General features: G+C 38.5%; 1 protein-coding gene across 1 annotated transcript in view; it reads left to right on the forward strand.

The window, feature by feature from the left end:
- The window catches only part of ITGA2 (integrin, alpha 2 (CD49B, alpha 2 subunit of VLA-2 receptor)), a 47,588-nt gene that overhangs the window by 14,767 nt on the left and 17,828 nt on the right, over positions 1-14,993 (forward strand). Inside the window, exons 6-16 of the mRNA XM_009894218.1 lie at positions 568-716; positions 1,820-1,970; positions 2,395-2,560; positions 3,842-3,915; positions 5,368-5,506; positions 7,486-7,631; positions 8,361-8,504; positions 10,603-10,806; positions 11,609-11,745; positions 13,245-13,384; positions 14,381-14,532. Of these exons, the coding sequence (XP_009892520.1) occupies positions 568-716; positions 1,820-1,970; positions 2,395-2,560; positions 3,842-3,915; positions 5,368-5,506; positions 7,486-7,631; positions 8,361-8,504; positions 10,603-10,806; positions 11,609-11,745; positions 13,245-13,384; positions 14,381-14,532 (1,602 nt within the window). The remainder of the gene's footprint in view (positions 1-567; positions 717-1,819; positions 1,971-2,394; positions 2,561-3,841; positions 3,916-5,367; positions 5,507-7,485; positions 7,632-8,360; positions 8,505-10,602; positions 10,807-11,608; positions 11,746-13,244; positions 13,385-14,380; positions 14,533-14,993) is intronic.

Genomic DNA, 14,993 nt, shown 5'->3' on the forward strand with positions numbered 1-14,993 from the left:
TTTCTTCCTTGGGCAACTTTGGAAGTGAGGTGCTTAAAAGCTAGGCATCCTGCTCTGTCCTTTCTGAACCTCACCTTTTGCATCTTCTCTTTTTCTTTCATAGTAAATGTACATCTTAGCATGTGTCTTTAGCTTCACCTGTATTAAAAATAAGTAGGGTTTACAGTGCTGTCAAGTAACTAACCTTTAGGATTTCCTTTTAAGAGATCAGATTGAGCTGCTGTCAGCTTGCAGAACTTTTGCTATTTTCTCATTTTTCCCAGAGCTCCCTTATTGCCATCCATTAGCTCTTCCAGAGGTAACCAAGCAAACATTTAATGCCTACTATTTCAGATTGTTTGCATTAACATATTGTAGTCCATCATAAATGACATAAGGTGCAAAAGCATTCTGTCTTTGCTTTCCAGACAAGTTAATATTAATTGGTTTTATGTGTGTTGAAAGAAAACTATAACCCTGTGTGCATCTGCAGATCTTTTACTCCAACCTGACATACAAGTAAGCATCATGATTCTATGTAACTGATTGTAATGCGTGATAATCTAACATAATTTCTTTATTGCACAGGTGGGTTTAATTCAGTATGCCAATGATCCACGTGTAGTGTTCAACTTGAATGCATATCAAACAAAGGATGAGGTTGTTAAAGCAATGGAGGGAACATATCAGAAGGGAGGAGATCTAACTAATACCTTCAAAGCCATTGACAATGCAAGGTAAAACACATCGATGACTACTGTGCAACGATTGTAGCTTATCTTACAAGGCAACAGTCACATCTTGAATTTCATTCCCACTGGGAGTGCGCATGCTCAGAGCCTCTGAGGAGGTTCCCAGCGCCAGACAGAATCCTTCAGGTACATTTACAGTGCCCCATACAGAACAGTACAGGGATATGTAAACTAGACTTGCTGAAAAGTATGTCTTTAACCATTGGTTTAAACTCTACACTGAAGTAGTTCTGGTACCCAACAGAATTCTTTGGGCTGTCACAGATGTCTAAACATGACAGTGCATTGAACAGCGTGGACAAGCTTTTAGGAAAGATACAAAACCATTGAAAGAAGTAAATTTTATTCCAGGATTCAGTGGGACCAGTAACATTCATGTTTGCAGGTCAGGCTTTGGTTGATTGCAGAGAAAACAAAGTCTGTCTCTTGTCAGTATGTCACTGCAGCACCAGCAGCATGAAAAATAGGAAACACTTAGAACAACGTACTGTGAGTCTCAATACCTATACAAACCAGGTCTGTTTCTCAATAGGAAGATGCTATTTTGCAGTTGAATCAAGGACAGAACTCTAGGCCAAAATATGCACTGGATCAAATCACCTTGAAAATCATATTTAGGGACAGACTCAGCCCTCAATGGAGTCAATATTTGCAGTAGTGTCGAGGAACCTGTTATTATTACTCTTCCCCTTTTGTCTGAACTTGGTGGAGCTGATTCCTGGCTACTCTGGTGTTAGAAAACATCAATAGTTCTGACAAAACCCCCTTTTTTTATTTAGAAATATTTGTACAAAAAATATTGTTTTTCCTGGAATGTACATTTGTATCAGAAATACCATCCAGTCCTACTTGGTTTTGTTTCTTTTCTACTTCCTGGATTGCATTTCTGATGGTGCTTTGAGGAGTGCTTTGAGAAGAAGCTATCAGGAGCATAATTGAAAATTCTTATTGCAGATTGTTAATTTCCAAATAAAAAACACTATAGATGCACCTTTTTCTAAGTCAGTGATCAACATATTCATTACAGTATATATACCAAATACCATGATTATAAATTGACATGTGACAAATCCAATATTTTATAACAGACAGTATGCCTTCTCACCTGAATCGGGAGGACGTCCGACAGCCACAAAAGTAATGGTTGTTGTGACGGACGGTGAATCACATGATGGCTCCAACTTGAAAACAGTGATAGGTAAATGCAATGAAGACAATATAACCAGATTTGGCATTGCTGTAAGTAATACTATAATTATATATACTGTTGCAGTTTTTGAAATATCCTTTTCTTGTGTGTGTATGAAACTGCATGTTCTATATATAAGCTGTATGTAATCCATGAATTGTTACACTGGTGAGACTGAAACTAGGTGAAATTAATCTTTATGAACTAGTGAAATATTGATCATCTTTAACTGGCTGAAAAAGCAGAAACAGTATTACCTAAGCAACTTCAGTGGTTTTCTCTTTTGCCTTTATTTATGTATTCTTCCTATCTGAATGGTCCCTTGCATGGGAATACAGTCTGATAAGCAATTCACTAATATGAATGAAGGTAATTTTTTTTTAATATGTAGAATATTTACCTAAAAATACAGAAGGGAAGGGAGTAACACCATGATTTCCTTCACTCTTCTTATTTTGTTCTTTTTTACCCAAGGTTTTGGGATACTTAATCAGGCATGAACTTGATACTAAAAACTTAATTAAAGAAATCAAAGGAATTGCTAGTCATCCAACAGACAAGTATTTCTTTAATGTGTCATCTGAGGCTGCTCTACTGGAAGAAGCGGGAACACTTGGAGAGCGCATTTTTAGTATAGAAGGTAAAATACTCAACATCTCTGAAAAATTAGACCTGATTCTCCCAGCTGATGAGCTAAGGATTTTATTTAGCTTCACCTTGGTGTAGTACTGCGAAAACGAGGGGTAGCTGGAGCCGCAGGCTGCTTCCTGCTCCCCAGCAGGGCTCTGGTTTGTGTGGGTGTTCCCCCACCTACTTCACTCTTAATGAGCCTGACCTTCAAGTTACTTTCTGCAGTTTGTGAGAAATATTCCCCAGATGCTGAACGTTGCAGTCAGGTCCTGGACTTCAGGTATCCACTGGGGGCTTGTCCATGTGCATCCAAATGTATTTGGAGCTATTACCAGCAGAGGAGTAAAGGTATCTTTATGGTTGTCAGATTCGCCCGTGTTTTTCTCTTCGTGCTAAGGAACTGTGACTTTGAAAAGCAAATCAGAAGACTAAGTTACTAATTACAGAACTGAAAAGCAACAGTAATGCGATTTGTGCCATGTTTACCAGGCGCTACCCCTAGCATCACCCACTGTCTTTGGTGTACTGTTTGGAGGAAGGCATTGTAGAGGTGCCTCAGAGGCACTTCATCCCCCAAAAGCCACCTTTTTAAAGTCAAATTTAGACCATGCTTGGGACACTTGTGATCTGCCCTCAGCCCTCCCTAAGGAGCTTTTCATGGCTGCAACCTTCCTGTGCTCAGGATGAAGTCGTATCTTCTCTTTCGCCTCCGTCTATGCTTTACCAGGCCCGTGCTGCTAATCAAGTCAAGGGATTGGGTGAGCTCCCTCTCTTGGGTTTTTTGTACTGCTTTTGAATTCTTGTTACCTGAGTCCCATCCATCTAGCTTAGGAAATACTCCTGCATGTCATTTCAGGACAATTACTACAGTTTTGTAAGTCCTATATGATAATAAACATTCATCTGAAAGCTGTGAATATACAGCTGTTAAAGGTCTTAATTTCAGTGTATTATTAATGCTTCCTAGAAAACATAAAAAGAGATTTGCCGCAGTGACAACACTGTGCAAACTGATTCCAGCCATCTTTATCATCATCTTCTGCCTTTTTTTTTTGAAGAGACTCATAGCATCATGGTTCCATATGACCAATTTGCCATCAAATCCTCCAAATATTCTACACTTTATTAACTCTCAGCTTTCCAGATTTTGTAAATGTTGGAGATGTCTTAGCAAAAATGGGGATTTGGAAAAAAATAACATACAGTCACTATATAGCTACACTCAGAGGCAGCAATATTGGATCAATGTGGTTCTGTAGGGTTAACCATATGTGAATATTTGTTTTGCCAGGTACCGACCAAGGTGATACATTCCAAATGGAAATGTCACAGGTGGGCTTCAGTGCGTATTACTCACAAAAAAAGGTATGTGAATGCAATTACTTAGTGATACAAATAGACATAATTACGTAGACATGAATCCTTAGAAGTGCAACAAAATAAGACTGATAAACACAATGACCAGTTTTAAGATTTTTTTACAATCAGGAGAGTGTCAAATTATTGTCTGTTTGTTTTTTTTTTTAATTTCAGTACCACAAAAAAGATTTCTAACAGATGCTGTGTATTCCTAAAATGAAAAAATACACATTAATATGTGAAGTTGAGTAATAGTTTCATCCATGTAATGATTTTGAGATGTGTTAATCCAATTACTTCGATGATTTCTGAGTTCATGTAGCATGAAAAATTCAATTGCTCCAAGTTAATATTTTGTAATTGAATAACTCAGAATAATTGAAACCATGTTGTAAAGCTGGTATATTTCTAGGCAGTCACCAAGATGTAAATAAGTGAAGTCCAAAAAGCATTCATGTGATATTTATAAAGTTAATCATATTTGTTTAAAGCATATTTCCCTTAGAAATTAGAAAGAATAATAATTCAGATATATTTTTCTTGCTAATATCAATTTTAAGATTATCTTGACCAAATAAGTCCTCTTTGTAAAATTCAAGTGTCGTTCAAGGAGCTTTCAACTGAAAATACAGAAAGGTTGTTTCTTTCTCGTAGCCCTTAAAGATGAATGAAATAATTTTTTTAAGTCCTTTGTGTGTGCAGAAATTGAAATTTTACTTTACCAAGCACTTGATGGCAAAAATGGCAAAAATTAAGAAAGATTTGGGGTTTTCTTCAGGAAAATTACATATACTATTTTTATTGCAGTTTTCTGTAACTATCTCAATTCAGTAAAGAATTTTAAAAACGTGGACACTCTAAACTGTTTATGTGTACAAGTCTAAGATTAAGTATTTCTGTATCAAGTATTGTGTATAATAAGCCATATTCATTTGGATTTTAGGTTTGACTGTTCTCTCAAGAGCATCTTCTTAAAATACACTTAAAGAATTTTGTATCTCTTTCCATCACCTTTTGTGTACTGTCATTGGCACTTTTGTTGGCAAAAAGGGGGAAGTAGCTTTTTCTTACAGTTTTGCTTGTGTGTTCCTCAGTCTTCTGAGGATAATAAGAGCAAAAAGGCATGGACTTCGCAAGCCCAACCCCAGGGTGGACAGTCTTAGGAAATTATCACAGTGTTTAAATAAAACTCATTTCATCTTGAGTTGCAGTGCCCTGGGAGCTAAAGCAGTCGCTTATCCTCTCACAGTAGAGGAGTGATAATCCCTCTTAATAGAGCAGTAAATCCTGCATGTAAGTGGTAACTATAATCAGCTCCAGTCAACTGCTTGCAGTCGTTAGGCTGTACGTCACTGCTTTAAACACAGTGATGTAGGAAATTACATATGGTAACTTCAGCTTCGCTCACACTTTTTCTGAAATAGGTAGTTCTAAAATGTTGGGTTTTATTTTTTAAAGGATGTTCTGCTGCTGGGTGCTGTTGGCGCCTATGACTGGAGTGGAACAGTAGTTCAGGAGTCTTCAGACAGAGTCACCACCTTTCCAAGCCACGTGTTTGAGAAAATTCTACAGGACAGAAATCATAGCTCTTATCTAGGTAAGGGGCTGAAATACAAATCTGGAAATGTATCAAACCTTTATTAAGATATTAAAGAACTTGGGAAATCCTGCTGTAGCCAGACTCCTGTTAAGAACTGACTTAAGAATACGGAAAAATTTTGCATCCAAAAAGATTTTATTTATACGTCAGCAGTTCACTGAATAAAATCTTTATTGTATTTTTAAAATTCTACTCATATTAATCTTGTAAGCTGAAAAAAAAAACAAACAGGTTTTGTAATAGAGACATAGGAAGTCACGGGATTTGAAAAGGCTGCTTACTGTACCTGACTGATCATTATGGGTACCTTCTGTTTTAGTATTCGTATGTAATTCGGCAATTACAAGTGGATAAAAAATTGATTGACTTGCTCTCGTTTCATCTATGCTCACTTTTCTTGGCCTTTTCCAGTTCAGTTTATAGTTTTAAGATTTTTGCTGCAGTTTAACAGAGGTCTTATTTATAACCCCAATATATTTTCTGATGCCTGTTTTTGTTACCCTGTAAAGCCACGCAGTTTGTCTTCTCAGGTCACTGAAATGTTTTCTGCAAACCTGCAGCATGCCTGCTCTGGCAGTTTATCCCTGAATAAGGCTACTACATTAAGCACCTATGACTTTCTTATCCGTGAAGTTATTTAATGCGATGCTATTTTTGCAACTAACACACTCTTTTCCCTATGGCTTAGCAGTTGCTTTTTTGCATGTGTGACCTCTTCAGACTTTCTATTCTTCCCTTTTCTAGAATAATTCTTAAAAGGTCAGGTCATATCCTTTCAGCACTTCTCCACAAGGCACTTTCTAGAGTATTGGCCTTAATCTCTTCAGAGCAAACAATGTTGTTGCCTCTTCTGTCCCTTCATTTCCCTTCCATCTCTTTCTGTCCCTTACTAAGAGCTCTCTGTGCCAGCTCTCTCTCACCAGCTTGGGAGAGCCAAGCTAAAGGGCTGCTAGCACATCACAGCTTGCTAGATTGGGTCCCGTTCTGCACTGCACCCTCTCATTTCAAATGGCTGTATGATGTATTAATTAGGAACCCGTGGCTTTAACTCGCTGCGTAAAATCTTGTTTTGTTGTTGCTTGTTGAACTGCTTGTCTCCAGTGATGTTTTCTCCCTAGAAAAACAGTGACTGAACACAAATCTGAATTAAGACTGGTATACGTAATGACCAAGGCATAATGCTTTTAGACTGTGCTCCTCACATGGAGCTTGCTGAAGACCTGCATATTCGGCCCAGTTGCTGGGATTTTGTTATTGAGATTGAACTGTAGTCTTTATAAATGATCATTTTGTTTTCTTCTGTTAAAATAAATTTGCTGTAATTAAACCACAGAAATGTAAAATTCGTGGTAATGCTAGCTTTATAGTGCTAATACATGTTTAAAATATTTGCAGGTATTAAAAGATGTTTCCTGAAAGCAAATAATATTGGAATAATGCGAATGAGGATTAACATGTTCAAAGAAGTTCAATCAACCTAAGCCCTTCAGCTGACAAACTATTAATATAGCCTGTTGTATTCAGCCAGTACACTGGGCTGTGGTTTGGTGAGCTGTGGGAAAATGCACTGCAAGCTTTGTAGAAGCTAGGTGTTCCTTCCCAGTTTGAAGGCTGGCCCAAATATTCATCTCATGTTTCTCTTTATTTCTTCATTCCAAGGACGCTCTTTGTGCTCTTTTTTTCCTACCTCCTTCACAAGCATGACATTTTTGTGGTCTGCATTTTAGTGAATAGGCTGAACTATTGTCCATGCTATTCTGCAAACCTGCTTCAACTTGATCTCTGTGTCATTGTTCCCTCCAGAAGACTATTGCAGATTTTATGCATGTGTGACAGTATAATTTCTTGTCTGGAAGCATCATTCTCTGTGACTAACGTACCAGATTGACTCATTCTCTATGCCTTTATGGATAAGCAATTGACAACTTGTAGTTAATGGTCTCTCACACATGTTAAATGTTGGCTTCTCTCCCCAGGTTATTCTGTTGCTGTTCTCTCAACTCAGAGCTCCGTCTATTTTGTTGCTGGCGCACCAAGATCCAACTACACTGGCAGAGTAGTGGTTTATGATGTTGACAGCGATGGTAATATTGCAGTTGTGCAGTCCCGGAGAGGCGAGCAGGCACGTATAATTTGGTTATGAACGCAGATTTTGCAGGCATCTGTTTTTATTGACCCAGCAGTAAATCACAATGCATTTGTTCTGAAAACTCCTCTTTTCTTGCAATGCATTTAGAATCCACTTGAACTTTTTTCTGCCACTAGACTACTTCTATGAGGTTAGCTGTAATTCTTAAACAGTATTTTAGGAAGTCATCCAATTAGTGGTAAAAGATAATGTACAAAGATACTTAATGTATCATTCTGTCAACACCTCTAATTGGGAGAGACTCAGTGAGCTCCACTCTGCCTGAGAAGCTGTGAAGTACGTGACATCAAAAGAGAGATTTAGACTTTTATTCTCTTTTTCTCCCCTCAGAAGAGAGCAGCAAGTTTAGATGGTTTTTGGTTTTGTTTGTTTGTAAGACAAATCTGAGAGTAAATCAGGGATTGGGTAGTTTCGTGCGCACAGTTTAATATAAAAAATATACCTTTCATAGCTTATTCTTTGCTTGCATTCTTGCTGCCGAGTGGTAAAGCCATAGCAGCAGCTACTGAGCAGAAACTGTGGACACAAAAGGATGTGATTCATCAAACACTGGAGTATGTTATACAGTAATTTCATTCCAGTGGGCACTTTCATTCATTAGTATTGGAACTATTTCTGGGTGTAAGTTCTCTGAGTCAGGTGCTAAAACATTATGCTTACAAAATCCACATACAAACGTGACTCTCTCACCACTGATTTCAGATTGGCTCCTACTTTGGCAGTGTGGTGTGTTCAGTGGACGTTAACAGGGATTCTGTGACGGATGTGCTGCTTGTGGGTGCGCCCATGTTTATGAATGACCTGAAGAAAGAGGAAGGGAGAGTTTACATGTTTACCATCACAAAGGTAAGAATGGCACTGTAACAAAGCTGGAATCATCTTCCTGCCTCTCCACCCGTGATAAGCACCAATATTTTAATTTGCAGCTGGAGGGATTTACCGTTGTTCCCTGGAGTACAGTTTTACCAAGGAAAAAGCAGTCCAAACTGCAGTAGTATTTAGTGGCAGTATCTTTTCTGCTGTATCAGAGAGGGATTAGAAGAGCGATCTCTGACCCCGCAGCCAACTACTGCAGCAGACTCACTCAAGTGCAGCAGTGCTCACTTCTTTCAAAGCACACCGTCCACATGCACGCTAAAAGGCCTTTGACCCTGGATCTTTTCAGAGCCTCCAAGTCACTATTTGGTGTGTCTTTTTCAAAGTGTTAAAAATACTGTGAACAGTGGTTTTATAACGAGAAACAGAGCATGTGCTTTTCCCGGGGAGTGGCATAAGGGCAGGGGTAGACGGTGCCAAGCCTGCCTGGTTAGAGGACTGGGGATGGAGCCCTTCCCAGTGCAATCTCGCCCATTCTGCTTTTCAGGAGCAGCTGCAAACTTTCCCCAGAACTGCTTATGCATGTAATCTGGGAATAAGACAGCTGGAACAGACCAAAATGGAGTAAATAAGCAAGTTGATAGCTAAGCGCTAGGAGTGACTAGGGGCCTACTGCTCTAGGTGGCTCTGTCATCATGGTTTTAGGCACTGTACACAAATACAGCACAAGGGTGACCATTTCTCAAAAAAACTTAGCTGGAGCTTTTTGCTAATTAATGTTTGCAAAATTTTTGGCAAATCTGTTCAACACCTAGCAGTATGCCCAAAACAGCTCTAATAAATGTTTTTCTGCTAGTTTTCTGCATTGTTTTCTAGACTTTCACACTGGATGGTTGTCTCCTTTGTTTGGTGAAGCTGTGTTGTGTCTGATGGTTGACGGACTGTGTTTTCATTCAGACTTGTAGTAGGTATTTCAGAATATCTGTATTAACAGTCCTGAAGCCTCTGGCAATTTTGAACAGTCTCTCAATCAATCATTGGATGTCTGGATATGCAAAGTAAATTAATACCTGCCATCTGTCAGAGACAACAGAACACAGCCTTTTCACTATATAAATTGCAATCAAATGAATAGAGAGGAAGGACCATCCTCTTCAGTGGCAGCTCACGAGATCATCCTAGAGCAACAGGGAACTGTACCCTAAGGCAATTTACACGTAGGTGAAGGTCCTGGAAGTAGTGCTGCCGGCAGCTGACATTGGTCTTTGTGACTGTGGAATTAGACATGAAATACAGAAGAAAAATGAAGGATTTTTTTTTTTCGTGTTTTGAAAACTGAATAAATTGGAAGGCTATCCTTACAATATTTAGTCTTTGTCAACTGTTAGGTTTAAAATTATTTAAAAATTAAGAATAATGAAAGAATGATTCCTATTTTTTTAAAAAGAACCTTGATTTGTGCAATTTATCCATGTTGCGCAAGTAATACGTTTCTAGTCATTTTTAATAAATAACTTGGCTGGTATTTCTCAAATTTTAAGCACAGCTTGATAACTGAGGTTAAAGATGAGAACGGTATTTGCCAGAGAGTTGAATTTAAGCTAGTGTGAATGTGATTATTTAACTGTAAAGATCTCCAATCTTTCTTTCTTCATTGGCACTGGAGAGGTCAGGAGTTGAGCATTTGGACACATGTTTTTTGCATTAGTTTAGTTAGGAAATTCCATTTCTGTTTCAAAGAATTATGTCCAGTTACATAATTTCCATTCCCTCTGCATAAAAATTGGTAATCCAAAACTGGAAACTGTATTTTTCAATGTATTGTGAAACTTTCAGAACAGTCAGATGAGGACAGTGAGAGCATTTAAGCTTCATACATATGGTTATATTTGCTGTTAGTGCTTTGCATAGCATGCTTTAATTTTGCTGTGTAATGCTTGCCAAGACTCTGAGACATAATGCAAACTGAATGGGCAATACAATGGGGAAGGAATTCAGGGTTGAGCAGTCCAAGTGGAATGTACTGGAAAACAAAAACAAAAACCAATGCACATAGATACTGCTCCTATGCCTAATCTGGTGCAATGATAGCTGTGTTTTTGCTTTTTCTTCTTTTCCTTTTATAAAGGGAATTTTGGATCAACAAGAACTCTTGGAAGGTCCACAAGGGTCAGAAAACGCTCGCTTTGGATCAGCGATTGCGGCGCTTGCAGACATTGATTTGGATGGCTTTAATGATGTTGTCATAGGTGCACCACTGGAAAACCAAAACTCTGGAGCAATTTACATTTACAATGGATTTCAAAAGACTATACGTACCAAATATTCTCAGGTAATTAACTTTGTTGCATAGTGCTGTACTCTGTATCTTTAGATCTCCTAGAGGAAAAAAGAAGGATTTTCTATCTTTTAATTGACTACTGTTTCATCCTCTTAGAGGATTACTGTTATTCTCATGGCTTAGTTCAGGTTTTGTGGCTCTCTTCACTTGAGCTGTCAGCTTGCCCTGGTTGATGTTGTGGTGCTTATAACTGAAGCATAATAAAGGAAGAGGACTTGCAAGATCCAAGTCCCTTAGACTTTTTGGTGGCTATGTATGAAGTCAGCTAATGTCCTATACATTTTTTTTGACACCCATTATTTAAGGTTTTAGGGTTGATGTACAGCAATGGCAATTAGATAAATCCCAGCTCTGTAAATTCTAAATATGTGGTACTAAAGGAGAAGACTTTCAAGCATCTTTGCATATCTTATATGCTAATATAATGGTAATTTCAATGTCACTTTCCATGCAGACTTTCTGGTTGCAGAAAGTATTTGTTAGAAGTCCAGTTAAGCTTCCTATGCTTTGAGTTGCTCAATGTGAGATGGAAAAAGTTTCCAGTAAGTACTAGCTGGCATACAGTAGTCAGTTAGTTGATCTGCTCCCAAGACAGAAAAATCTAGTCCATTGTCTGCTCCAACAGGGGAGGAAAAAGTGCTTAAAAGCATCTGAGAAAACATCCACAAAAGCATTTTGTTTAAACAATACACCGAATATACAGGGAATATCAGTGAAAATCCATTGCTTAGGCTGCTATCTACAGACTTAAGCATGCTTGCAGCAAGCTCAGTAACCAAACTGTCTTTCCCAGAAAATTTTAGGATCGGATTCTGCTTTTGGACAACGGCTCCAATTCTTTGGAAGATCAGTAGATGGCCATAGAGACTTAGATGACGATGACATTACTGACGTATCAGTTGGTGCTGATGGAAATGTGGTTCTGCTATGGTTGGTAAACTCTTTTAGAAAGGAAGCACTTAATGATTCAGATGCAAGTTGAGCATTTACTTAATTGAACAGCAATACAAACAAACCAAAAAGCTCTTTCATTCCATGCAGAGCTAACACACTTACTGCCTCATCGCTGCTCTCATAGCTAGCTGAAAAACAGCATTAGACTAAACCTGTTTTAAGCATGTATCGTCAAACCCTTGAAAGTCAAGGCAGTGTGGGAGGCAGAGCCAGGGCATGTGGGGGGAAGCCGAGTGGCGGGGGCTGCCGGGAGGGACTTGGCCAGGGATGGGGAGGGCCAGGAAACACTACTGGTTGCTGTTCCTGTGCAGACGCGTGGTCCAGAGGGAAGGGGCAGCAGCAGGGAGTGGGGCTTGCTTGCGAGTGTTTGTAACAGCAGGTTATACTTCTGTAGCCGCAGTATAATTTTGATAGCTGAGCTTGATACAGGTGAAACCACTTCCCACGCAACCCGTGTGACCTTTACTGGCTAGTAGGCTGATCTCGGGGAGAGAGTTGTTCTGCAGGGTAAGGACAGACAGCAGTGAAAGAGACTTGGCTCCTATTTCTGGAAAAAAACCTATCTTTTCTGGCATGTGGTCTTTGCCAGAGCAATCTGAGTACTTCCACAAAATAAAGAAGAAAGACTTCACAAAAGCCAAATCTTCTGCCTCCCTAAGTACTGTGTATTTTCCACTACTTCCTTGAGGAGCTAAATTAAAATGCAGCTTGTTTTCCTATCTGTCGCCTGTCTTCCCGCCTGAGGCTCCCCATTGTAAGAAGAAAAACATCACTGAATTGCTACTTATTTCATAATGAAACAATATTATTAAAAATGAATGGTTAGTTTGGACCTTTGACCCACAATAGAACTTCTGCTGGTGCTGGTGGGAATTGCATTAAAGAAAGTGATGCTCCTTGGAGTACCACCATTTATTTAGATTTGATTAATGAAGATGCTTGTTTTTCTTTCACTCTGGCATTTGGTCTGATTAATGGGTTTCACTTTTGATTAAAGTGTTTGTTTTTACATGCAGGGTTCCTTTGAAACTGTTCTTCAAAATTTTGAGTAATTACATGAAAGTTGTTTTTTTGAAAAATAAGAGTATTAATTAAAATGAAGAATTACCCTTTTTTTGCCTTCTCAAAGGAGCTCAGTAGCTTCCCTAAAGGAGCAGAAGAATATTACTTATTGGGAAAACAGGACAAGGGCTTTGTTCTCTGTTATCCTAAGGGAAGGATTAGAGCACTGGGATAAAGACATTGATTATCCATTGATTTGACACAATAAATTATTTATTGTCATTACTGAAAGCTACTGTATCAACAAATTCGCTTATATGCGAAGAAAAATACTATTACCAGTGCCATTAAAAAATTATTACATTGGGAACCAAGAAAATCAATGTTACATTTATAGGTAGTAATATACAGCAGCTTCTACGTTACCCAGTGCTCTTGAAAACCACATGTAACCTTTTAAAAATATTTTGCAGGTCACGAAGCATTGCAAATGTCTCCGTAATTGCCTCATTTAAACCTGAGAAAATCAGTCTGCTGAACAAGAACACAGACATAACTGTCAAAATATGTTTTCAGGCTACATTTAGACCTGTTAAGAGAAATAATCAAGTGGGTAAGAGTATTTCAATAACTTGTCTTATATTAATTCCTTCAAAAGTCCATTATTCAAATGAGTAGTGGGAATTCTAAGGATATATTAGATTGAATGTCAAGAAAGGCAAAGTCAGTGTAAAACTTAAGTGCTTGAGAAAATGTTTTTAAGACCTACTTTCATCACTGGCTCCATAAGCTTTGAAAAGTGAGGAATCAACTGCATAAAGGCGAGCTGAATCCTTGCTGTTCAGCAAACCCCAGAAAATGTCATTAGTGAGAAGCTGATCGTTTTCAACCTACTGGTTCCAACAGCAGGCTGCAGTCTTTTCTTGTCTCTTCAGGAAAAAAAAAAAAAAAATTAAAAAAATTCATAGGCTTAGTGCAGATGTCAGTGGGGAGAAGCTCTTCTTTTCAGAGGACAGGACAGCACCAAATATTTCTGAGATCAGCACTGGCCTCTTGTGAAGCTATTTAGTTAAAAGTACACGTCATGGATAACACCAGTTGGACTGCTTCAGTGCTATGTGTAATGCCTTTAGGAACTCATGATTGTAGGTATAAAATAACGGTGAACTTCCAGTGTATTAGTCATAATATGAAGAGAAGAAGACAGAAATAATTATGTGATTGAAGAGAAAATGTAGATTCTTGATAGACTCCTCAGAGTTCAGGGATATGGTTGCAAGGCACCTTCATCTAGCATAATCCTGGCCCTGCTGACTGGCTTCTTGCCTGAGCTGCAGGCTCAAACGTCTGCAGCGGAGACTGGATTGATTGCCATTTAATGTGCTGTCTGTGGATGAGAACTTTGGTCAGGATTTAAACCTGCTTGAGCGCTTTGGAAAACACAAGAGAAAATTTTATCAATTTGAGACTGCTCTGTGTTTAGCAAGCTACAAAAAGAGTAAAATATTTAGTGTGGTGTGGAATGCCTGGTCACTCAGTAATGTTGAGCATAGTAATGAGATCGTGGGCAGTCATAGTCAGCAAAAAATGTACTGTTATTCTTCTTTAGCTATAAAGTACAATGCAACATTGGATGCAGATCTCCAGTCCTCAAGAGTGACTTCTAGAGGATTGTTCAAAGAAAATAATGAAAGGTACATACAGAGGGATCTTGTGGTACGTCATGAGGAGAACTGTGTTCATGACATCTTCAGTGTTCAGGTAGGTGTAATTGCTAGCAGTCTTATGTAACAAAAATGATCAGAGGAAGATGGTGATGAATTTTACGCATGGTTTACTGAATGATTTACGTTTCTCAAATCCCCAACAACTGAAAAATAATTAGTAAGCTTCTGATTTCAAAGAAACTAGTAACTGTAAAATTCAGCACAGCTTTTTAGAAGAGGCAGTTCTTAATTATGCACTTCAGCTCTGACATAACACAGAACCCATAGTCCATAATTTCAGTAGATCTTAATTTCCCTCCGAGTAGATTCTTTTGTAAGAACGGACATACATGCAAATGTCTTCTCTCAAACAAACAGCATTTCAGGCAGACTTCTGGTACATGCTAGCCCAGGGTAATATACCTAGGAATAAAATAAAAATAAGGAAGTCTCCATCTTTCTCTGGAACCAAAGACCAAACACAGCCCTGACAAGTTTCCCTAAGTCTCCTGAACG

The sequence above is a fragment of the Charadrius vociferus genome, unplaced genomic scaffold (assembly GCF_000708025.1).
Source record: "Charadrius vociferus isolate BGI_N301 unplaced genomic scaffold, ASM70802v2 scaffold70, whole genome shotgun sequence".
In the NCBI taxonomy this organism is placed as follows: domain Eukaryota; kingdom Metazoa; phylum Chordata; class Aves; order Charadriiformes; family Charadriidae; genus Charadrius; species Charadrius vociferus.